The sequence below is a fragment of the Phyllobates terribilis genome, unplaced genomic scaffold (genome assembly GCF_046119375.1).
Source record: "Phyllobates terribilis strain yellow unplaced genomic scaffold, ASM4611937v1 Scaffold_12__6_contigs__length_324123572, whole genome shotgun sequence".
Lineage (NCBI taxonomy): Eukaryota > Metazoa > Chordata > Amphibia > Anura > Dendrobatidae > Phyllobates > Phyllobates terribilis.
The window spans coordinates 90,946,997-90,973,339 of NW_027362772.1; the positions used below are offsets into that span (position 1 = coordinate 90,946,997).

At 37.3% G+C, this 26,343-nt stretch overlaps 1 protein-coding gene across 2 annotated transcripts in view; it reads right to left on the reverse strand.

The window, feature by feature from the left end:
* Positions 1-4,270: 4,270 nt before the first annotated feature.
* ARHGEF19 (Rho guanine nucleotide exchange factor 19) overlaps positions 4,271-26,343 on the reverse strand; it is a 112,064-nt gene continuing 89,991 nt past the window's right edge. For both annotated transcript variants that reach the window (XM_073656133.1, XM_073656132.1), the window contains exons 13-16: positions 25,225-25,383; positions 25,016-25,095; positions 24,795-24,899; positions 4,271-5,007 (exon numbers count right to left, since the gene is read on the reverse strand). In XM_073656133.1, the coding sequence (XP_073512234.1) occupies positions 4,850-5,007; positions 24,795-24,899; positions 25,016-25,095; positions 25,225-25,383 (502 nt within the window). In that variant the 3' untranslated portion in view covers positions 4,271-4,849. The remainder of the gene's footprint in view (positions 5,008-24,794; positions 24,900-25,015; positions 25,096-25,224; positions 25,384-26,343) is intronic.

Genomic DNA, 26,343 nt, shown 5'->3' on the forward strand with positions numbered 1-26,343 from the left:
CCAGCAGAATAGTGAGTGCAGCTCTGGAGTATAATACAGGATGCAACTCAGGATCAGTAATGTAATGTATGTATACAGTGACTGCACTAGCAGAATAGTGAGTGCAGCTCTGGAGTATAATACAGGATGTAACTCAGGATCAGTAATGTAATGTATGTACACAGTGACTGCACCAGCAGAATAGTGAGTGCAGCTCTGGAGTATAATACAGGAGGTAACTCACGGTCAGTAATGTAATGTATGTACACAGTAACTGCTCCAGCAGAATAGTGAGTGCAGCTCTGGAGTATAATACAGGATGTAACTCAGGATCAGTAATGTAATGTATGTACACAGTAACTGCTCCAGCAGAATAGTGAGTGCAGCTCTGGAGTATAATACAGGAGGTAACTCAGGATCAGTAATGTAATGTATGTACACAGTGACTGCACCAGCAGAATAGTGAGTGCAGCTCTGGAGTATAATACAGGATGTAACTCAGGATCAGTAATGTAATGTATGTACACAGTAACTGCACCAGCAGAATAGTGAGTGCAGCTCTGGAGTATAATACAGGATGCAACTCAGGATCAGTAATGTAATGCATGTACACAGTGACTCCACCAGCAGAATAGTGAGTGCAGCTCTGGAGTATAATACAGGATGTAACCCAGGATCAGTAATGTAATGTATGTACACAGTGATTGCACCAGCAGAATAGTGAGTGCAGCTCTGGGGTATAATACAGGATGTAACTCAGGATCAGTAATGTAATGTATGTATACAGTGACTGTACCAGCAGAATAGTGAGTGCAGCTCTGGAGTATAATACAGGATGTAACTCAGGATCAGTAATGTAATGTATGTATACAGTGACTGTACCAGCAGAATAGTGAGTGCAGCTCTGGAGTATAATACAGGATGTAACTCCGGATCAGTAATGTAATGTATGTACACAGTGACTGCACCAGCAGAATAGTGAGTGCAGCTCTGGAGTATAATACAGGAGGTAACTCAGGATCAGTAATATAATGTATGTACACAGTGACTGCACCAGCAGAATAGTGAGTGCAGCTCTGGGGTATAATACAGGAGGTAACTCAGGATCAGTAATGTAATGTATGTACACAGTGACTGCACCAGCAGAATAATGAGTGCAGCTCTGGAGTATAATACAGGATGTAACTCAGGATCAGTAATGTAATGTATGTACACAGTGACTGCACCAGCAGAATAGTGAGTGCAGCTCTGGGGTATAATACAGGAGGTAACTCAGGATCAGTAATGTAATGTATGTACACAGTGACTGCACCAGCAGAATAGTGAGTGCAGCTCTGGGGTATAATACAGGATGTAACTCAGGATCAGTAATGTAATGTATGTACACAGTGACAGCACCAGCAGAATAGTGAGTGCAGCTCTGGAGTATAATACAGGAGGTAACTCAGGATCAGTAATGTATGTACACAGTGACTCCACCAGCAGAATAGTGAGTGCAGCTCTGGAGTATAATACAGGATGTAACTCAGGATCAGTAATGTAATGTATGTACACAGTGACTGCACCAGCAGAATAGTGAGTGCAGCTCTGGAGTATAATACAGGATGTAACTCAGGATCAGTAATGTAATGTATGTACACAATGACTCCACCAGCAGAATAGTGAGTGCAGCTCTGGAGTATAATACAGGATGTAACTCAGGATCAGTAATGTAATGTATGTACACAGTGATTGCACCAGCAGAATAGTGAGTGCAGCTCTGGAGTATAATACAGGATGTAACTCAGGATCAGTAATGTAATGTATGTACACAGTGACTGCACCAGCAGAATAGTGAGTGCAGCTCTGGGGTATAATACAGGATGTAACTCAGGATCAGTAATGTAATGTATGTACACAGTGACAGCACCAGCAGAATAGTGAGTGCAGCTCTGGAGTATAATACAGGATGTAACTCAGGATCAGTAATGTAATGTATGTACACAGTGACTGCACCAGCAGAATAGTGAGTGCAGCTCTGGAGTATAATACAGGAGGTAACTCAGGATCAGTAATGTAATGTATGTACACAGTGACTGCACCAGCAGAATAGTGAGTGCAGCTCTGGAGTATAATACAGGATGTAACTCAGGATCAGTAATGTAATGTATGTACACAGTGACAGCACCAGCAGAATAGTGAGTGCAGCTCTGGAGTATAATACAGGATGTAACTCAGGATCAGTAATGTAATGTATGTACACTGACTGCACCAGCAGAATAGTGAGTGCAGCTCTGGAGTATAATACAGGAGGTAACTCAGGATCAGTAATGTAATGTATGTACACAGTGACTGCACCAGCAGAATAGTGAGTGCAGCTCTGGAGTATAATACAGGATGTAACTCAGGATCAGTAATGTAATGTATGTACACAGTGACTGCACCAGCAGAATAGTGAGTGCAGCTCTGGAGTATAATACAGGATGTAACTCAGGATCAGTAATGTAATGTATGTACACAGTGACTGCAGCAGCAGAATAGTGAGTGCAGCTCTGAAGTATAATACAGGAGGTAACTCAGGATCAGTAATGTAATGTATGTACACTGTGACAGCACCAGCAGAATAGTGAGTGCAGCTCTGGAATATAATACAGGAGGTAACTCAGGATCAGTAATGTAATGTATGTACACTGTGACAGCACCAGCAGAATAGTGAGTGCAGCTCTGGAATATAATACAGGAGGTAACTCAGGATCAGTAATGTAATGTATGTACACAGTGACTGCACCAGCAGAATAGTGAGTGCAGCTCTGGAGTATAATACAGGAGGTAACTCAGGATCAGTAATGTATGTACACAGTGACTGCACCAGCAGAATAGTGAGTGCAGCTCTGGAGTATAATACAGGAGGTAACTCAGGATCAGTAATGTATGTACACAGTGACTGCACCAGCAGAATAGTGAGTGCAGCTCTGGAGTATAATACAGGAGGTAACTCAGGATCAGTAATGTAATGTATGTACACAGTGACTGCACCAGCAGAATAGTGAGTGCAGCTCTGGAGTATAATACAGGAGGTAACTCAGGATCAGTAATGTATGTACACAGTGACTGCACCAGCAGAATAGTGAGTGCAGCTCTGGAGTATAATACAGGAGGTAACTCAGGATCAGTAATGTATGTACACAGTGACTGCACCAGCAGAATAGTGAGTGCAGCTCTGGAGTATAATACAGGAGGTAACTCAGGATCAGTAATGTAATGTATGTACACAGTGACTGCACCAGCAGAATAGTGAGTACAGCTCTGGAGTATAATACAGGAGGTAACTCAGGATCAGTAATGTAATGTATGTACACAGTGACTGCACCAGCAGAATAGTGAGTACAGCTCTGGAGTATAATACAGGAGGTAACTCAGGATCAGTAATGTAATGTATGTACACAGTGACTGCACCAGCAGAATAGTGAGTACAGCTCTGGAGTATAATACAGGAGGTAACTCAGGATCAGTATGTATTAAAACCTCAAAGACATGAGCAAAAATCAAATAATAAAACAAGCTCCAACAGGCGAAAAGATGTCAGGGAACCCTGTATGAAGAAAGGGCACCAAGACCCTAATGAATCTGTACGCCGTCCCTGTCCGGTGATTATACAGTAGCTGCCGGCAGCGTCTCTGGACTTGTCTCCATCGAGCACATCGGGGACGTCACTGGTCGGTGATCACACAGGAGCTGCAGCGTCTCCGGAGTTGTCTCCATTGAGCACATCGGGGACGTCATTGGTCGGTGATTACACAGGAGCTGCTGGCAGCGGATCTTGATGATTTGTACAATCAGCGGCAGAACCTTCCTCAGACGACCATTAATGACCTCAGTGACAGCAGCCGAGGCCGGGGGTGCCGGGATTTCTGCACGTGGTGCATATGTGATCCTGAATTAATACAGAAGTGAAGTTTCCTTTTTCCATCATTTGCAGATCAGTAACGTCTCCGTCCGGTGATTTCCATCTTTCCGCGACTCTTCCTTCCTGGTCTCAATATTAAGGAATGGAGGAAGCCTCAACGTTCACTTTGTGGGCAGCAGGTCTTCAGGAAGAGTCTGAACTTCTTAACATTGATGAATTTTACTACAATGGACTTTGGATGAAGCGCCGATTTGTACAAATATCCCCATTTATCTGGTGCATGTAACGCCACACCCTCCGGCAGGGTTCCGGTTAATGCCGTGGACTGTGCAGATCTGTATAGGAATAACCGGAAGTAGTTGTGTTCTCGCCTCGCCGCCAAAGTCTGAGAAATAACAGAGACGCTAATCTGAAAAGATTTAATTACATGACAATGTAAATCTATGTACAGAACGCGGTGGAGGTGCCACGTCTTGCGGTGGTGCCACGTCTTGCGGTGGTGCCACGTCCTGTGGTGCAATCAGTAGCCTTGTGACCACCCAATAACAGGATTAGACATTTACGGTGTCTCTCGAGATGTTCTGCACACCCACAATGGCCGGAATATCTTATTACCGGCAAACTCTTGTCACGTGTGTCACTATCGTGCTGCAGATCTCCTGGTCCGACGGCGCCCAGGTCCGTTCTGGAAAGGATTGGTCGGGTAGTTCCTCCTGTAACGCCGCGGCTCCGGGGAGGATCCGGTCACTCGTCCTTCCTTGGATTAGGAGAAGTGAATCTCAGCAGTCCTGTGTGACAGGTTCAAAGGCCATCTCTATATCCCAAAAGATATGAGGGTCCCCCCCCCCACAAATGAGGGGCCACGTGAGCGAACAACAGGGAAAAGGTGAACTACAGGAAGACTGCTGAAATGTACAGGACATTGAAATGTTCTATGTGCGGACCACGACCCCCATGGTACATGTCACTGAGTGGTCTCTGGGTCTACGGGGGCTTCATCTCTAGTTTACTAGTGGCGTGTTTGATCCTCTTGTTCTCCCGCAGGTTGCGCAGCCGAGCGTTCTTACTGGTGATTTCCTCCACATGAGTCGCTGGCGCCCAGCCCCTCTCTCCATCCGAAAGTCGAATGCCTTCCATCCATCCTGCCAAAAAGTAAGACACGTGTTATACAATGGCCCCGAGCAAAGAGACACAGACATGTACAAGTCAAACCAGGACAGGAGCAAAACGTCAGCGACTTACAGCAATTGGAAGAAACAAAATATCACAAAGGAGGAAGCACAGAGTTCATTTACCCTACAAGAAACTTTCTCCTATGATCCGTTACTTCCCCTAGAAAACAACTACTGCCCCCAATGTACAAGTATAAAACTACTATAATACTGCCCCCTATGTACAAGAATATAACTACTAGAATACTGCCCCCTATGTACAAGAATATAACTACTATAATACTGCTCCTATGTACAAGAATATAACTACTATAATACTGCCCCTATGTACAAGAATATAACTACTATAATACTGCTCCTATGTACAAGAATATAACTACTATAATACTGCTCCTATGTACAAGAATATAACTACTATAATACTGCCCTTATGTACAAGAATATAACTACTATAATACTGCTCCCTATGTACAAGAATATAACTACTATAATACTGCTTCCTATGTACAAGAATATAACTACTATAATACTGCCCCTATGTACAAGAATATATCTACTATAATACTGCCCCTATGTACAAGAATATATCTACTATAATACTGCCCCCAATGTACAAGTATAAAACTACTATAATACTGCCCCCTATGTACAAGAATATAACTACTATAATACTGCCGCTATGTACAAGAATATAACTACTATAATACTGCTCCTATGTACAAGAATATAACTACTATAATACTGCTCCTATGTACAGGAATATAACTACTATAATACTGCCCCCTATATACAAGAATATAACTACTATAATACTGCCCCTATGTACAAGAATATAACTACTATAATACTGCCCCTATGTACAAGAATATAACTACTATAATACTGCCCCTATGTACAAGAATATAACTACTATAATACTGCCCCTATGTACAAGAATATAACTACTATAATACTGCCCCTATGTATAAGAATATAACTACTATAATACTGCTCCTATGTTCAAGAATATAACTACTATAATACTGCTCCTATGTACAAGAATATAACTACTATAATACTGCCCCTATGTACAAGAATATAACTACTATAATACTGCTCCTATGTACAAGAATATAACTACTATAATACTGCCCCTATGTATAAGAATATAACTACTATAATACTGCTCCTATGTTCAAGAATATAACTACTATAATACTGCTCCTATGTACAAGAATATAACTACTATAATACTGCCCCTATGTACAAGAATATAACTACTATAATACTGCCCCTATGTACAAGAATATAACTACTATAATACTGCCCCTATGTACAAGAATATAACTACTATAATACTGCCCCTATGTATAAGAATATAACTGCTATAATACTGCTCCTATGTACAAGAATATAACTACTATAATACTGCTCCTATGTACAAGAATATAACTACTATAATACTGCCCCCTATGTACAAGAATATAACTACTATAATACTGCCTCTATGTACAAGAATATAACTACTATAATACTGCCTCTATGTACAAGAATATAACTACTATAATACTGCCCCCTATGTACAAGAATATAACTACTATAATACTGCCCCTATGTACAAGAATATAACTACTATAATACTGCTCCTATGTACAAGAATATAACTACTATAATACTGCCCCCTATGTACAAGAATATAACTACTATAATACTGCCCCTATGTACAAGAATATAACTACTATAATACTGCTCCCTATGTATAAGAATATAACTACTATAATACTGCCCCTATGTACAAGAATATAACTACTATAATACAGCTCCTATGTACAAATATATAACTACTATAATACTGTTCCTATGTACAAGAATATAACTACTATAATACTGCCCCTATGTACAAGAATATAACTACTATAATACTGCCACTATATACAAGAATATAACTACTATAATACTGCCCCCTATGTACAAGAATATAACTACTATAATACAGCTCCTATGTACAAATATATAACTACTATAATACTGTTCCTATGTACAAGAATATAACTACTATAATACTGCCCCTATGTACAAGAATATAACTACTATAATACTGCCACTATATACAAGAATATAACTACTATAATACTGCTCCTATGTACAAGAATATAACTACTATAATACAGCTCCTATGTACAAATATATAACTACTATAATACTGTTCCTATGTACAAGAATATAACTACTATAATACTGCCCCTATGTACAAGAATATAACTACTATAATACTGCCACTATATACAAGAATATAACTACTATAATACTGCCCCTATGTACAAGAATATAACTACTATAATACTGCCACTATATACAAGAATATAACTACTATAATACTGCCCCCTATGTACAAGAATATAACTACTATAATACTGCTCCTATGTACAAGAATATAACTACTATAATACTGCCCCTATGTACAAGAATATAACTACTATAATACTGCCCCTATGTACAAGTATAAAACTACTATAATACTGCTCCTATGTACAAGAATATAACTACCATAATACTGCCCCTATGTACAAGAATATAACTACTATAATACTGCTCCTATGTACAAGAATATAACTACTATAATACTGCCCCTATGTACAAGTATAAAACTACTATAATACTGCCCCCTATGTACAAGACTATAACTACTATAATACTGCCCCTATTGTCAAGAATATAACTACTATAATACTGCCCCTATGTACAAGAATATAACTACTATAATACTGCTCCTATGTACAAGAATATAACTGCTATAATACTGCCCCCTATGTACAAGAATATAACTACTATAATACTGCTCCTATGTACAAGAATATAACTAGTATAATACTGCTCCCTATATACAAGTATATAACTACTATAATACTGCCCCCTATGTACAAGTATAAAACTACTATAATACTGCCCCCTATGTACAAGACTATAACTACTATAATACTGCCCCCTATGCACAAGAATATAACTACTATAATACTGCTCCTATGTACAAGAATATAACTACTATAATACTGCTCATATATACAAGAATATAACTACTATAATACTGCTCATATATACAAGAATATAAATACTATAATACTGCCCCCTATGTACAAGAATATAACTACTATAATACTGCCCCTATGTACAGGAATATAACTACTATAATACTGCTCCTATGTACAAGAATATAACTACTAGAATACTGCCCCTATGTACAGGAATATAACTACTATAATACTGCTCCCTATGTAAAAGAATATAACTACTATAATACTGCTCCCTATGTAAAAGAATATAACTACTATAATACTGCTCATATATACAAGAATATAACTACTATAATACTGCCCCCTATGTACAAGAATATAACTACTATAATACTGCTCATATATACAAGAATATAACTACTATAATACTGCTCCTATGTACAAGAATATAACTACTATAATACTGCTCATATATACAAGAATATAACTACTATAATACTGCTCATATATACAAGAATATAACTACTATAATACCGCTCCTATGTACAAGAATATAACTACTATAATACTGCTCCTATGTACAAGAATATAACTACTATAATACTGCCCCCTATGTACAAGAATATAACTACTATAATACTGCTCATATATACAAGAATATAACTACTATAATACTGCTCCTATATACAAGAATATAACTACTATAATACTGCCCCCTATGTACAAGAATATAACTACTATAATACTGCTCCTATATACAAGAATATAACTACTATAATACTGCCCCCTATGTACAAGAATATAACTACTATAATACTGCTCATATATACAAGAATATAACTACTATAATACTGCCCCTATGTACAAGACTATAACTACTAGAATACTGCTCCTATGTACAAGAATATAACTACTATAATACTGCTCCTATGTACAAGAATATAACTACTATAATACTGCCCCTATGTACAGGAATATAACTACTATAATACTGCTCCTATGTACAAGAATATAACTACTAGAATACTGCCCCTATGTACAGGAATATAACTACTATAATACTGCTCCCTATGTAAAAGAATATAACTACTATAATACTGCTCCTATGTATAAAAATATAACTACTATAATACTGCCCCCTATGTACAAGAATATAACTACTCTAATACTGCCCCGATGTACAAGAATATAACTACTATAATACTGCCCCTATGTACAAGAATATAACTACTATAATACTGCCCCTATGTACAAGAATATAACTACTATAATACTGCCCCTATGTACAAGAATATAACTACTATAATACTGCCCCTATGTATAAGAATATAACTACTATAATACTGCTCCTATGTTCAAGAATATAACTACTATAATACTGCTCCTATGTACAAGAATATAACTACTATAATACTGCCCCTATGTACAAGAATATAACTACTATAATACTGCTCCTATGTACAAGAATATAACTACTATAATACTGCTCCTATGTATAAGAATATAACTGCTATAATACTGCTCCTATGTACAAGAATATAACTACTATAATACTGCTCCCTATGTACAAGAATATAACTACTATAATACTGCTCCTATGTACAAGAATATAACTACTATAATACTGCTCCTATGTACAAGAATATAACTACTATAATACTGCCCCTATGTATAAGAATATAACTACTATAATACTGCTCCTATGTTCAAGAATATAACTACTATAATACTGCTCCTATGTACAAGAATATAACTACTATAATACTGCCCCTATGTACAAGAATATAACTACTATAATACTGCCTCCTATGTACAAGAATATAACTACTATAATACTGCCCCTATGTACAAGAATATAACTACTATAATACTGCCCCTATGTATAAGAATATAACTACTATAATACTGCTCCTATGTTCAAGAATATAACTACTATAATACTGCCCCTATGTACAAGAATATAACTACTATAATACTGCCTCCTATGTACAAGAATATAACTACTATAATACTGCTCCTATGTACAAGAATATAACTACTATAATACTGCCCCTATGTACAAGAATATAACTACTATAATACTGCTCCTATGTACAAGAATATAACTACTATAATACTGCCCCTATGTACAAGAATATAACTACTATAATACTGCTCATATATACAAGAATATAACTACTATAATACTGCTCATATATACAAGAATATAACTACTATAATACCGCTCCTATGTACAAGAATATAACTACTATAATACTGCTCCTATGTACAAGAATATAACTACTATAATACTGCTCCTATGTACAAGAATATAACTACTATAATACTGCCCCCTATGTACAAGAATATAACTACTATAATACTGCTCATATATACAAGAATATAACTACTATAATACTGCTCATATATACAAGAATATAACTACTATAATACTGCCCCCTATGTACAAGAATATAACTACTATAATACTGCTCCTATGTACAAGAATATAACTGCTATAATACTGCCCCCTATGTACAAGAATATAACTACTATAATACTGCTCCTATGTACAAGAATATAACTAGTATAATACTGCTCCCTATATACAAGTATACAACTACTATAATACTGCCCCCTATGTTCAAGTATAAAACTACTATAATACTGCCCCCTATGTACAAGACTATAACTACTATAATACTGCCCCCTATGCACAAGAATATAACTACTATAATACTGCTCCTATGTACAAGAATATAACTACTATAATACTGCTCATATATACAAGAATATAACTACTATAATACTGCTCATATATACAAGAATATAAATACTATAATACTGCCCCCTATGTACAAGAATATAACTACTATAATACTGCTCCTATATGCAAGAATATAACTACTATAATACTGCCCCCTATGTACAAGAATATAACTACTATAATACTGCTCATATATACAAGAATATAACTACTATAATACTGCTCCTATGTACAAGAATATAACTACTATAATACTGCCCCTATGTACAAGAATATAACTACTATAATACTGCTCATATATACAAGAATATAACTACTATAATACTGCTCATATATACAAGAATATAACTACTATAATACCGCTCCTATGTACAAGAATATAACTACTATAATACTGCTCCTATGTACAAGAATATAACTACTATAATACTGCCCCCTATGTACAAGAATATAACTACTATAATACTGCTCATATATACAAGAATATAACTACTATAATACTGCTCATATATACAAGAATATAACTACTATAATACTGCCCCCTATGTACAAGAATATAACTACTATAATACTGCTCCTATATACAAGAATATAACTACTATAATACTGCCCCCTATGTACAAGAATATAACTACTATAATACTGCTCATATATACAAGAATATAACTACTATAATACTGCCCCTATGTACAAGACTATAACTACTAGAATACTGCTCCTATGTACAAGAATATAACTACTATAATACTGCTCCTATGTACAAGAATATAACTACTATAATACTGCCCCTATGTACAGGAATATAACTACTATAATACTGCTCCTATGTACAAGAATATAACTACTAGAATACTGCCCCTATGTACAGGAATATAACTACTATAATACTGCTCCCTATGTAAAAGAATATAACTACTATAATACTGCTCCTATGTATAAAAATATAACTACTATAATACTGCCCCCTATGTACAAGAATATAACTACTCTAATACTGCCCCGATGTACAAGAATATAACTACTATAATACTGCCCCTATGTACAAGAATATAACTACTATAATACTGCCCCTATGTACAAGAATATAACTACTATAATACTGCTCCCTATGTACAAGAATATAACTACTATAATACTGCCCCTATGTACAAGAATATAACTGCTATAATACTGCCCCATGTACAACAATATAACTACTATAATACTGCCCCCTATATACAAGAATATAACTACTATAATACTGCCCCCTATGTACAAGAATATAACTACTATAATACTGCCCCCTATGTACAAGAATATAACTACTATAATACTGCCCCCTATGTACAAGAATATAACTACTATAATACTGCCCCTATGTACAAGAATATAACTACTAGAATACTGCCCCCTATGTACAAGAATATAACCCCTATAATACTGCTCCCTATGTACAGGAATATAACTACTATAATACTGCTCCTATGTACAAGAATATAACTACTAGAATACTGCCCCCTATGTACAAGAATATAACCCCTATAATACTGCTCCCTATGTACAGGAATATAACTACTATAATACTGCTCCTATGTACAAGAATATAACTACTAGAATACTGCCCCTATGTAAAAGAATATAACTACTATAATACTGCTCCTATGTATAAGAATATAACTACTATAATACTGCCCCCTATGTACAAGAATATAACTACTCTAATACTGCCCCGATGTACAAGAATATAACTACTATAATACTGCCCCTATGTACAAGAATATAACTACTATAATACTGCCCCTATGTACAAGAATATAACTACTATAATACTGCTCCCTATGTACAAGAATATAACTACTATAATACTGTCCCCTATGTACAAGAATATAACTACTATAATACTGCCCCTATGTACAAGACTATAACTACTATAATACTGCTCCTATGTACAAGAATATAACTGCTATAATACTGCCCCATGTACAACAATATAACTACTATAATACTGCCCCCTATATACAAGAATATAACTACTATAATACTGCCCCCTATGTACAAGAATATAACTACTATAATACTGCCCCCTATGTACAAGAATATAACTACTATAATACTGCCCCCTATGTACAAGAATATAACTACTATAATACTGCTCCTATGTACAAGAATATAACTACTATAATACTGCCCCCTATGTACAAGAATATAACTACTATAATACTGCCCCCTATGTACAAGAATATAACTACTATAATACTGCTCCTATGTACAAGAATATAACTACTATAATACTGCCCCTATGTACAAGAATATAACTACTATAATACTGCTCCTATGTACAAGAATATAACTACTATAATACTGCTCCTATGTACAAGAATATAACTACTATAATACTGCTCCTATGTACAAGAATATAACTACTATAATACTGCCTCCTATGTACAAGAACATAACTACTATAATACTACCCCCTATGTACAAGAATATAACTACTATAATACTGCCCCTATGTACAAGAATATAACTACTATAATACTGCCTCCTATGTACAAGAATATAACTACTATAATACTGCTCCCTATGTACAAGAATATAACTACTATAATACTGCCTCCTATGTACAAGAACATAACTACTATAATACTGCCCCCTATATACAAGAATATAACTACTATAATACTGCTCCTATGTACAAGAATATAACTACTATAATACTGCTCATATATACAAGAATATAACTACTATAATACTGCTCCTATGTACAAGAATATAACTACTATAATACTGCTCCTATGTACAAGAATATAACTACTATAATACTGCTCCTATGTACAAGAATATAACTACTATAATACTGCCCCCTATGTACAAGAATATAACTACTATAATACTGCCCCTATGTACAAGAATATAACTACTATAATACTGCTCCTATGTATAAGAATATAACTACTATAATACTGCTCCTATGTATAAGAATATAACTACTATAATACTGCCCCTATGTACAAGAATATAACTACTATAATACTGCTCCTATATACAAGAATATAACTACTATAATACTGCTCCTATGTATAAGAATATAACTACTATAATACTGCCCCCTATGTACAGGAGCATAGCTACTATAATACTGCTCCTATGTACAAGAATATAACTACTATAATACTGCCCCCTATGTACAAGACTATAACTACTATAATACTGCTCCTATGTACAAGAATATAACTACTATAATACTGCTCCTATGTACAAGAATATAACTGCTATAATACTACCCCCTATGTACAAGAATATAACTACTATAATACTGCTCCTATGTACAAGAATATAACTACTATAATACTGCTCCTATGTACAAGAATATAACTACTATAATATTGCTCCTATGTACAAGAATATACAGTGCCTACAAGTAGTATTCAACCCCCTGCAGATTTAGCTGGTTGACACATGCGGAAGTAACTTGGCATTGTGACATTTGTGCTGTAGATCAGCCTGGAAGTGGGAAATGCACTGCAGCAATTTTTTTTTTTTTTTTTTTAAAACGTTAAAAGTTAATTCCGAGTGTCATTTATTATTCAGCCCCTCAAACCACAAGAATTCTGTTTGGTCCCCCTAAAGTATTAAGAAGTAGATCAGGCACCAAGAATAATGAGCTTCACATGTGTGGATTAAAGATCTCTTTTGCCAGCCTTTTCTGACTATTTAAGACCCTCCCCAAACTTGTGAACAGCACTCAGACATGGTCAACATGGGAAAGACAAAGGAGCATTCCAAGGCCATCAGAGACAAGATCGTGGAGGGTCACAAGGCTGGCAAGGGGTACAAAACCCTTTCTAAGGAGTTGGGCCTACCTGTCTCCACTGTTGGGAGCATCATCCGTAAGTGGAAGGCTTATGGAACTACTGTTAGCCTTCCACGGCCAGGACAGCCTTTGAAAGTGTCCTCCCGTGCCGAGGCCAGGCTTGTCCGAAGAGTCAAGGCTAACCCAAGGACAACAAGGAAGGAGCTCTGGGAAGATCTCATGGCAGTGGGGACATTGGTTTCAGACAATACCATAAGTAACGTACTCCACTGCAATGGTCTCAGTTCCAGACGAGCCCGTAAGGTACCTTTACTTTCAAAGCGTCATGTCAAGGCTCGTCTACAGTTTGCTCATGATCACTTGGAGGACTCTGAGACAGACTGGTTCAAGGTTCTATGGTCTGATGAGACCAAGATAGAGATCTTTGGTGCCAACCACACACGTGACGTTTGGAGACTGGATGGCACTGCATACGACCCCAAGAATACCATCCCTACAGTCAAGCATGGTGGTGGCAGCATCATGCTGTGGGGCTGTTTCTCTGCCAAGGGGCCTGGCCATCTGGTCCGCATCCATGGGAAGATGGATAGCACGGCCTACCTGGAGATTTTGGCCAAGAACCTCCGCTCCTCCATCAAGGATCTTAAGATGGGTCGTAATTTCATCTTCCAACAAGACAACGACCCAAAGCACACAGCCAAGAAAACCAAGGCCTGGTTCAAGAGGGAAAAAGTCAAGGTGTTGGAGTGGCCTAGTCAGTCTCCTGACCTTAACCCAATTGAAAACTTGTGGAAGGAGCTCAAGAATAAAGTCCACATGAGACACCCAAAGAACCGAGATAACTTGGAGAAGATCTGCATGGAGGAGTGGGCCAAGATAACTCCACAGACCTGTGCCGGCCTGATCAGGTCTCATAAAAGACGATTATTAGCTGTAATTGCAAACAAGGGTTATTCCACAAAATATTAAACATAGGGGTTGTATAATAATTGACCCACACTTTTATGTTTAAAATTTAATAAAACTCAACTGAGCAACATAACTTTTTGGTTTGTAAGATTTATGCTTCTGTTCATAAAACCTACTCTCGTTTGCAGTTTGAAGGCTCTAACTTATTTGCATCTTATCAAACCAGCTAAATCTGCAGGGGGTTGAATACTACTTGTAGGCACTGTAACTACTATAATACTGCTCCTATGTACAAGAATATAACTACTATAATACTGCCCCTATATACAAGAATATAACTACTATAATACTGCCCCTATGTACAAGAGTATAACTACTATAATACTGCTCCCTATGTACAAGAATATAACTACTATAATACTGCTCCTATGTACAAGAATATAACTACTATAATACTGCCCCCTATATATATGAGATGATCTAGTGAATCCTGCTTTGAGCAGGGGGTTGGACCAAATGACCCAGGAGGTCCCTTCCAACTCTACCATTCTATGATTCTATACAAGAATATAACTACTATAATACTGCCCCCTATGTACAAGAATATAACTACTATAATACTGCCCCCTATGTACAAGAATATAACTACTATAATACTGCTCCTATGTACAAGAATATAACTACTATAATACTGCTCCTATATACAAGAATATAACTACTATAATACTGCTCCCTATGCACAAGAATATAACTACTATAATACTGCTCCCATGTACAAGAATATAACTACTATAATACTGCCCCTATGTACAAGAATATAACTACTATAATACTGCTCCTATGTACAAGAATATAACTACTATAATACTGCCTCCTATGTACAAGAATATAACTACTATAATACTGCTCCTATGTACAAGAATATAACTACTATAATACTGCTCCTATGTACAAGAATATAACTACTATAATACTGCCTCCTATGTACAAGAATATAACTACTATAATACTGCCTCCTATGTACAAGAATATAACTACTATAATACTGCTCCTATGTACAAGAATATAACTACTATAATACTGCTCCTATGTACAAGAATATAACTACTATAATACTGCCTCCTATGTACAAGAACATAACTACTATAATACTGCTCCCTATGTACAAGAATATAACTACTATAATACTGCTCCCTATGCACAAGAATATAACTACTATAATACTGCTCCTATGTATAAGAATATAACTACTATAATACTGCCCCTATGTACAAGAATATAACTACTATAATACTGCTCCTATGTACAAGAATATAACTACTATAATACTGCTCCTATGTACAAGAATATAACTACTATAATACTGCTCCTATGTACAAGAATATAACTACTATAATACTGCCTCCTATGTACAAGAACATAACTACTATAATACTACCCCCTATGTACAAGAATATAACTACTATAATACTGCCTCCTATGTACAAGAATATAACTACTATAATACTGCCCCTATGTACAAGAATATAACTACTATAATACTGCTCCCTATGTACAAGAATATAACTACTATAATACTGCCCCCTATGTACAAGAACATAACTACTATAATACTGCCCCTATGTACAAGAATATAACTACTATAATACTGCCTCCTATGTACAAGAACATAACTACTATAATACTACCCCCTATGTACAAGAATATAACTACTATAATACTGCCTCCTATGTACAAGAACATAACTACTATAATACTGCCCCCTATATACAAGAATATAACTACTATAATACTGCTCCTATGTAAAGAATATAACTACTATAATACTGCTCCTATGTACAAGAATATAACTACTATAATACTGCTCATATATACAAGAATATAACTACTATAATACTGCTCCTATGTACAAGAATATAACTACTATAATACTGCTCCTATGTACAAGAATATAACTACTATAATACTGCTCCTATGTACAAGAATATAACTACTATAATACTGCCCCCTATGTACAAGAATATAACTACTATAATACTGCCCCTATGTACAAGAATATAACTACTATAATACTGCTCCTATGTATAAGAATATAACTACTATAATACTGCTCCTATGTATAAGAATATAACTACTATAATACTGCCCCTATGTACAAGAATATAACTACTATAATACTGCTCCTATATACAAGAATATAACTACTATAATACTGCCCCTATGTACAAGAATATAACTACTATAATACTGCTCCTATATACAAGAATATAACTACTATAATACTGCTCCTATGTATAAGAATATAACTACTATAATACTGCCCCCTATGTACAGGAGCATAGCTACTATAATACTGCTCCTATGTACAAGAATATAACTACTATAATACTGCCCCCTATATACAAGAATATAACTACTATAATACTGCCCCCTATGTACAAGACTATAACTACTATAATACTGCTCCTATGTACAAGAATATAACTACTATAATACTGCCCCCTATGTACAAGAATATAACTGCTATAATACTACCCCCTATGTACAAGAATATAACTACTATAATACTGCTCCTATGTACAAGAATATAACTACTATAATATTGCTCCTATGTACAAGAATATACAGTGCCTACAAGTAGTATTCAACCCCCTGCAGATTTAGCTGGTTGACACATGCGGAATTAACTTGGCATTGTGACATTTGTACTGTAGATCAGCCTGGAAGTGGGAAATGCACTGCAGCAAATTTTCTTTTTTTTTTTTTTTTTTTTTTTTTAAAACGTTAAAAGTTAATTCAGAGTGTCATTTATTATTCAACCCCTCAAACCACAAGAATTCTGTTTGGTCCCCCTAAAGTATTAAGAAGTAGTTCAGGCACCAAGAATAATGAGCTTCACATGTGTGGATTAAAGATCTCTTTTGCCAGCCTTTTCTGACTATTTAAGACCCTCCCCAAACTTGTGAACAGCACTCAGACATGGTCAACATGGGAAAGACAAAGGAGCATTCCAAGGCCATCAGAGACAAGATCGTGGAGGGTCACAAGGCTGGCAAGGGGTACAAAACCCTTTCTAAGGAGTTGGGCCTACCTGTCTCCACTGTTGGGAGCATCATCCATAAGTGGAAGGCTTATGGAACTACTGTTAGCCTTCCACGGCCTGGACAGCCTTTGAAAGTGTCCTCCCGTGCCGAGGCCAGGCTTGTCCGAAGAGTCAAGGCTAACCCAAGGACAACAAGGAAGGAGCTCTGGGAAGATCTCATGGCAGTGGGGACATTGGTTTCAGACAATACCATAAGTAACGTACTCCACTGCAATGGTCTCAGTTCCAGACGAGCCCGTAAGGTACCTTTACTTTCAAAGCGTCATGTCAAGGCTCGTCTACAGTTTGCTCATGATCACTTGGAGGACTCTGAGACAGACTGGTTCAAGGTTCTATGGTCTGATGAGACCAAGATAGAGATCTTTGGTGCCAACCACACACGTGACGTTTGGAGACTGGATGGCACTGCATACGACCCCAAGAATACCATCCCTACAGTCAAGCATGGTGGTGGCAGCATCATGCTGTGGGGCTGTTTCTCTGCCAAGGGGCCTGGCCATCTGGTCCGCATCCATGGGAAGATGGATAGCACGGCCTACCTGGAGATTTTGGCCAAGAACCTCCGCTCCTCCATCAAGGATCTTAAGATGGGTCGTAATTTCATCTTCCAACAAGACAACGACCCAAAGCACACAGCCAAGAAAACCAAGGCCTGGTTCAAGAGGGAAAAAGTCAAGGTGTTGGAGTGGCCTAGTCAGTCTCCTGACCTTAACCCAATTGAAAACTTGTGGAAGGAGCTCAAGAATAAAGTCCACATGAGACACCCAAAGAACCGAGATAACTTGGAGAAGATCTGCATGGAGGAGTGGGCCAAGATAACTCCACAGACCTGTGCCGGCCTGATCAGGTCTTATAAAAGACGATTATTAGCTGTAATTGCAAACAAGGGTTATTCCACAAAATATTAAACATAGGGGTTGTATAATAATTGACCCACACTTTTATGTTTAAAATTTAATAAAACTCAACTGAGCAACATAACTTTTTGGTTTGTAAGATTTATGCTTCTGTTCATAAAACCTACTCTCGTTTGCAGTTTGAAGGCTCTAACTTATTTGCATCTTATCAAACCAGCTAAATCTGCAGGGGGTTGAATACTACTTGTAGGCACTGTAACTACTATAATACTGCTCCTATGTACAAGAATATAACTACTATAATACTGCCCCTATATACAAGAATATAACTACTATAATACTGCCCCTATGTACAAGAGTATAACTACTATAATACTGCTCCCTATGTACAAGAATATAACTACTATAATACTGCTCCTATGTACAAGAATATAACTACTATAATACTGCCCCCTATATATATGAGATGATCTAGTGAATCCTGCTTTGAGCAGGGGGTTGGACCAGATGACCCAGGAGGTCCCTTCCAACTCTACCATTCTATGATTCTATACAAGAATATAACTACTATAATACTGCCCCCTATGTACAAGAATATAACTACTATAATACTGCCCCCTATGTACAAGAATATAACTACTATAATACTGCCCCTATGTACAAGAATATAACTACTATAATACTGCTCCTATGTACAAGAATATAACTACTATAATACTGCCCCCTATGTACAAGAATATAACTACTATAATACTGCCCCCTATATATATGAGATGATCTAGTGAATCCTGCTTTGAGCAGGGGGTTGGACCAGATGACCCAGGAGGTCCCTTCCAACTCTACCATTCTATGATTCTATACAAGAATATAACTACTATAATACTGCCCCCTATGTACAAGAATATAACTACTATAATACTGCCCCCTATGTACAAGAATATAACTACTATAATACTGCCCCTATGTACAAGAATATAACTACTATAATACTGCTCCTATGTACAAGAATATAACTACTATAATACTGCCCCCTATGTACAAGAATATAACTACTATAATACTGCCCCCTATGTACAAGAATATAACTACTATAATACTGCTCCTATGTACAAGAATATAACTACTATAATACTGCTCCCTATGTACAAGAATATAACTACTATAATACTGCTCCCTATGTGCAAGAATATAACTACTATAATACTGCTCCCTATGTACAAGAATATAACTACTATAATACTGCCCCTATGTACAAGAATATAACTACTATAATACTGCTCCCTATGTAAAAGAATATAACTACTATAATACTGCCCCTATGTGCAAGAATATAACTACTATAATACTGCTCCCTATGTACAAGAATATAACTACTATAATACTGCCCCCTATGTACAAGAATATAACTACTATAATACTGCCCCCTATGTACAAGAACATAACTACTATAATACTGCTCCCTATGTACAAGAATATAACTACTATAATACTGCTCCCTATGTACAAGAATATAACTACTATAATACTGCTCCCTATGTACAAGAATATAACTACTATAATACTGCTCCTATGTACAAGAATATAACTACTATAATACTGCTCCTATGTACAAGAATATAACTACTATAATACTGCCCCCTATATATATGAGATGATCTAGTGAATCCTGCTTTGAGCAGGGGGTTGGACCAGATGACCCAGGAGGTCGCTTCCAACTCTACCATTCTATGATTCTATACAAGAATATAACTACTATAATACTGCCCCCTATGTACAAGAATATAACTACTATAATACTGCCCCCTATGTACAAGAATATAACTACTATAATACTGCCCCCTATGTACAAGAATATAACTACTATAATACTGCTCCTATGTACAAGAATATAACTACTATAATACTGCTCCTATATACAAGAATATAACTACTATAATACTGCCTCCTATGTACAAGAACATAACTACTATAATACTGCCCCTATGTACAAGAATATAACTACTATAATACTGCTCCTATATACAAGAATATAACTACTATAATACTGCCTCCTATGTACAAGAACATAACTACTATAATACTGCTCCCTATGTACAAGAATATAACTACTATAATACTGCTCCCTATGCACAAGAATATAACTACTATAATACTGCTCCTATGTATAAGAATATAACTACTATAATACTGCCCCTATGTGCAAGAATATAACTACTATAATACTGCTCCCTATGTACAAGAATATAACTACTATAATACTGCCCCCTATGTACAAGAATATAACTACTATAATACTGCCCCCTATGTACAAGAACATAACTACTATAATACTGCCCCCTATGTACAAGAATATAACTACTATAATACTGCCCCTATGTACAAGAATATAACTACTATAATACTGCCCCTATGTACAAGAATATAACTACTATAATACTGCTCCCTATGTACAAGAATATAACTACTATAATACTGCTCCCTATGTACAAGAATATAACTACTATAATACTGCCCCTATGTACAAGAATATAACTACTATAATACTGCTCCCTATGTAAAAGAATATAACTACTATAATACTGCCCCTATGTGCAAGAATATAACTACTATAATACTGCTCCCTATGTACAAGAATATAACTACTATAATACTGCCCCCTATGTACAAGAACATAACTACTATAATACTGCTCCCTATGTACAAGAATATAACTACTATAATACTGCTCCTATGTACAAGAATATAACTACTATAATACTGCCCCTATGTGCAAGAATATAACTACTATAATACTGCCCCTATGTACAAGAATATAACTACTATAATACTGCCCCTATGTGCAAGAATATAACTACTATAATACTGCTCCCTATGTACAAGAATATAACTACTATAATACTGCCCCCTATGTACAAGAATATAACTACTATAATACTGCCCCCTATGTACAAGAACATAACTACTATAATACTGCTCCCTATGTACAAGAACATAACTACTATAATACTGCTCCCTATGTACAAGAATATAACTACTATAATACTGCCCCTATGTACAAGAATATAACTATTATAATACTGCCCCTATGTACAAGAATATAGCTACTATAATACTGCCCCCTATATACAAGAATATAACTACTATAATACTGCCCCCTATGTATAAGAATATAACTACTATAATACTGCTCCTATGTACAAGAATATAACTACTATAATACTGCCCCTCTGTATAAGAATATAACTACTATAATACTGCCCCCTATGTACAAGAATATAACTACTATAATACTGCCCCCTATGTACAAGAATATAACTACTATAATACTGCCCCCTATGTACAAGAATATAACTAATATAATACTGCCCCCTATGTACAAGAATATAACTACTATAATACTGCCCCTATGTACAAGAATATAACTACTATAATACTGCCCCTATGTATAAGAATATAACTACTATAATACTGCTCCTATGTACAAGAATATAACTACTATAATACTGCTCCTATGTACAAGAATATAACTACTATAATACTGCTCCTATGTACAAGAATATAACTACTATAATACTGCCCCTATGTACAAGAACATAACTACTATAATACTGCCCCTATGTATAAGAATATAACTACTATAATACTGCTCCTATGTACAAGAATATAACTACTAGAATACTGCCCCCTATGTACAAGAATATAACTACTAGAATACTGCCCCCTATGTACAAGAATATAACTACTAGAATACTGCCCCTATGTACAAGAATATAACTACTATAATACTGCTCCCTATGTACAAGAATATAACTACTATAATACTGCCCCTATGTACAAGAATATAACTACTATAATACTGCTCCTATGTACAAGAATATAACTACTAGAATACTGCCCCCTATGTACAAGAATATAACTACTAGAATACTGCTCCTATGTACAAGAATATAACTACTAGAATACTGCCCCCTATGTACAAGAATATAACTACTAGAATACTGCCCCCTATGTACAAGAATATAACTACTAGAATACTGCCCCTATGTACAAGAATATAACTACTATAATACTGCTCCCTATGTACAAGAATATAACTACTATAATACTGCCCCCTATGTACAAGAATATAACTACTATAATACTGCTCCTATGTACAAGAATATAACTACTAGAATACTGCCCCCTATGTACAAGAATATAACTACTAGAATACTGCTCCTATGTACAAGAATATAACTACTAGAATACTGCCCCCTATGTACAAGAATATAACTACTAGAATACTGCCCCCTATGTACAAGAATATAACTACTAGAATACTGCCCCCTATGTACAAGAATATAACTACTATAATACTGCCCCCTATGTACAAGAATATAACTACTATAATACTGCCCCCTATGTACAAGAATATAACTACTATAATACTGCTCCTATGTACAAGAATATAACTACTATAATACTGCTCCTATGTACAAGAATATAACTACTATAATACTGCTCCTATGTACAAGAATATAACTACTATAATACTGCTCCTATGTACAAGAATATAACTACTATAATACTGCTCCTATGTACAAGAATATAACTACTATAATACTGCCCCTATGTACAAGAATATAACTATAATACTGCCCCTATAGACAAGAATATAACTACTATAATACTGCACCCTATGTACAAGAATATAACTACTATAATACTGCCCCTATGTACAAGAATATAACTACTATAATACTGCTCCTATGTACAAGAATATAACTACTATAATACTGCTCCTATGTACAAGAATATAACTACTATAATACTGCTCCTACGTACAAGAATATAACTACTATAATACTGCCCCCTATGTACAAGAATATAACTACTATAATACTGTTCCTATGTACAAGAATATAACTACTATAATACTGCCCCCTATGTACAAGAATATAACTACTATAATACTGCTCCTATGTACAAGAATATAACTACTATAATACTGTCCCCTATGTACAAGAATATAACTACTATAATACAGCCCCTATGTACAAGAATATAACTACTATAATACTGCCCCTATGTACAAGAATATAACTACTATAATACTGCTCCTATGTACTAGAATATAACTACTATAATACTGCCCCCTATATACAAGAATATAACTACTATAATACTGCTCCTATGTACAAGAATATAACTACTATAATACTGTCCCCTATGTACAAGAATATAACTACTATAATACAGCCCCTATGTACAAGAATATAACTACTATAATACTGCCCCCTATGTACAAGAATATAACTGAGAGGAGATATCCTGTGGCAGCAGATCAGCAGTGATTGCTCGGTGCGCGGCGCTCTCTCACCATCGGTGGTCTTGGCGGTGAGGCGGAGAATGTCGGCTTTCTCCAGGGTCAGCTCGTCGTGCTCCTGAGCCGTGTAACCCTTGATGCATTGCACTTGTGGGGCGTCTGGAAGGAGAGGGAGTATATTAGATGTCGCGCGTGTGTTGCATGTTATGGGGGGAGCAGCAGACACATGATTAGGAGGTGAGGCGCTTCCTTCTCATTATTCTCAGCGATCTCACCTTCACTTTCCGTCAGGTTCTCGAGGTCACTGAGTGGGTTTGAGGGACACATGGCCGAGATCCAGCGCTGCTTCTGACTCCTGAAGGGAGAGACAGTGAGGAACCATCATATATGGAGCAAGGACGGGTGACGTCTGCATTTATTGATCTCTGCTGTGGTCATGTAACCCCTGCTCCTGATGTAGTGCGGTGTACCCCCCCGCACTCACTCGCTCTGCGCTCGCAGTAGTATCTGGTGCTTGGGTTTCTGCTCGTGGCACAGCTGGACGTGGAAAACCTCCCCAGGAACCTCCTGCAGCTTCCAGCTCAGATCCGTCACTTTCAGGTCACACACCTGAGCGTGCGCAAAGACGGCGAAGCGGCCCAACCTGCGGAGCACAGAGAGCATTGACCAAAAGAAAGGAGACAATGTATCAACTGACAGCACAAACATAAAGCGTCAAAGTGGAGAGACCCAGGACCGTCATCCACGCTGGACCGTCTGTGCCACGTGGGGAGGTACAGGGAAAGGTCCATCTCACCAGCATCACTCTTCCCCAGGCCATGATCGCCTTTGCTCTCAGTCGCTGATGTATTATATCATCATTTTGGGGGTAATTTTAGCTGTTTCTTCGCAACCCAGGGCCTTGTCCTACTTTCAGCTCCTCACATATTTATACCCTGAGCAAAAGAGCAAGACGAAATGTAGAATTCTCCAACCCCCCCCCCCCCCCCCGACATGGAGCCTCACCCTGGGGCGACTCTTATATAGCACCATGTGGCAGCTTCCACTGAGAATCTCATTAATATACATGAACGGCAGTAATGTCCCTGGCGCCATATTTATTACTGGTGCATGAGTGATCCGTGGACATGGTGTGTATGGGGCGGCGGGGGCTCTCTGGGGCGGGGGGGGGGCTCTCTGGGACGGCCGGGCTCTCTGGGGCGGCGGGGCTCTCTGGGGCAGCCGGGCTCTCTGGGGCGGCGGGGGCTCTCTGGGGCGGCGGGGGCTCTCTGGGGCGGCGGGGCTCTCTGGGGCGGGGGGGGGGCTCTCTGGGACGGCCGGGCTCTCTGGGGCGGCGGGGCTCTCTGGGGCAGCCGGGCTCTCTGGGGCGGCGGGGGCTCTCTGGGGCGGCGGGGGCTCTCTGGGGCGGCGGGGGCTCTCTGGGACGGCGGGGCTCTCTGGGGCGGCCGGGCTCTCTGGGGCGGCGGGGCTCTCTGGGGCAGCCGGGCTCTCTGGGGCGGCGGGGCTCTCTGGGGCGGGGGGGCGGGGCTATCTGGGGCGGGGGGGGCTCTCTGGGACGGCGGGGCTCTCTGGGGCGGGGGGGGGGGGCTCTCTGGGGCGGCGG